Source organism: Sphaeroforma arctica (genome assembly GCF_001186125.1).
Source record: "Sphaeroforma arctica JP610 unplaced genomic scaffold supercont1.650, whole genome shotgun sequence".
Classification (NCBI taxonomy): domain Eukaryota; class Ichthyosporea; order Ichthyophonida; genus Sphaeroforma; species Sphaeroforma arctica.
The window spans coordinates 4,499-6,318 of record NW_014039908.1 but is presented as its reverse complement, the minus strand read 5'-3'; the positions used below and the strand labels follow the sequence as shown (position 1 = coordinate 6,318).

Here is a 1,820-nt window from a genome sequence, read left to right as displayed (position 1 = left end):
ACACACACACACACACACACACACACAATAATATATATATATATATATATATATATATACATATAAATATATATATATATACATATATATATATTGTATTTATATATATATATATATATATTTATATATATATACATGTGTGAATAAGAATTGAACTGTTCTATTTTTCAGCTTTACTATCCGACTACGGCTCTAGTCTATTTCATTATACACATACATAATGCCGGTGAAATCCACACTATAGGCTGTCTGTACAGACGACATCGCCGCCCTTTATTACAGGACAATTACCTGTGATAAAGTGCGACACCGCCACTGAGATTCTCCGAATACATCTCTTTACGGTCGAACCCCAGGTCTTCGATATCGTCCGCTTTAAACCCACTCATTTTTTTTGGTCTGAGTTTTTGTCTGGGACTTGAATGTGACCTACTAGAGCAAGTAGCAGAAATAATTCGATTCAATCCCTTAAATTGCTTTGATTGCAAGGCTATGTACGCTTTCGATTCTGTATATGTCAGGTATTGCCTATACAATTGAGCACTTCGTAACGTATTAAGAGGCGGTCGTTGTACGCTTGAGTATATCTGCTGTTTGGTAACACAAACACTTATCGGAGAGCTTCGGAATATAGGGAGCGTGGCAATGAGTCTCATTACGAACGGTCTACACAGTAGACATACTTAGTTGAATCTGTCAGTGCATGAGCAGCCGATCCGCTTCTTTATACAACCTTCTAACACAAGACGACACTCAGACTCTCTCTAAAGTACACAGCGGATCACATGATGATGCATGATGTCATCGCGATGTGTACAATACAAACTACAACGAGTCAATGATTGAACAGATTCGTCTGAACCACGTTACACATACACAGTTGTAACACAGTTGGTGCATATCCGTGTACGACTGATGCTTTATTTACTCCATTTTGTTGATGACCAGTAGACATCGTTGAATCATCGAAAGTCTCAGATTCCTTTTTTCGAAATAAATATATATAATCCCAATCAGAGGGTTTTTTATAGAAAAAGCACAGATTTTCGATGGGCGATTCGAATTTCGAAATATTAAACGGAAAACTTTATGTATTCACAATAAATAAAATATTTGATGTTTTATTTATAGAGAAAGCTTGTTGTTTCAGTTGGGAAGTCCCACAGTGGTCCCTCACCCAAATAGGGGCCTCTACGAATTGCAAACATGTTTTAATACATGTCGCAAACCGTGTATTATATTTTAATCTAGCTCACCAGTTCATTGGATCATCCAGGGCTTAGAGCTCCCGTCAGAAATATTTTTAGCTTCCTGTGAGAAAGCTTAAACCAGAGGCAGAGAGCCTGTGAGACTGTGAGTCTGAGACTGACTGGCTGACTACCAGAGGCAGAGAGCCTGTGAGACTGTGAGTCTGAGACTGACTGGCTGACTGTGCGAGCCCTGGGGCCTGGGCCCCTGAGGTCTGAGAGGGCATCTCTGAGACTCTGATTCTCGCGCTATTTAACTGTCGAGAGTTCTCGACAGAACATACAGTATAATAAAATAACATTGTTTTTTAGGAGAAAAAAATACATACTGTAACTGGCTTTTATAGCCACCTCTTCTTCTATTTAGATTTCAGAAGGCTCAGAGCCAGCCCTCAGATTCAAAAGCCTCAGGAGAGACGATTTATGTACATAAAATAAAATGGATAAAAAATAAATAAACAACTCGCTCTAATAGAGACAATAGTAGAGCAGTCTCTACTGATTCATATTTACACCAGAGAGAGAGAGAGAGAGAGAGAGAGAGAGTGTGTGTGTGTAGTAATTATTATCTAC

The 1,820-nt window shown here is 38.6% G+C and overlaps 1 protein-coding gene across 2 annotated transcripts in view; it reads right to left on the bottom strand.

Moving 5' to 3' along the window:
* Nucleotides 1-881, bottom strand: part of SARC_07834 — a 7,277-nt gene extending 6,396 nt beyond the window's left edge. The window contains exons 1-2 of one of the 2 annotated variants that reach the window (XM_014298204.1): nt 684-881; nt 292-432 (exon numbers count right to left, since the gene is read on the bottom strand). In XM_014298204.1, coding sequence (XP_014153679.1) covers nt 292-389 — 98 coding nt within the window. In that variant the 5' untranslated portion in view covers nt 390-432; nt 684-881. Of the gene's footprint in view, nt 1-291 lie in introns of both variants that reach the window. The other variant, XM_014298205.1, reaches the window with a different exon arrangement.
* Between the last annotated feature and the right edge of the window lie 939 nt (nt 882-1,820).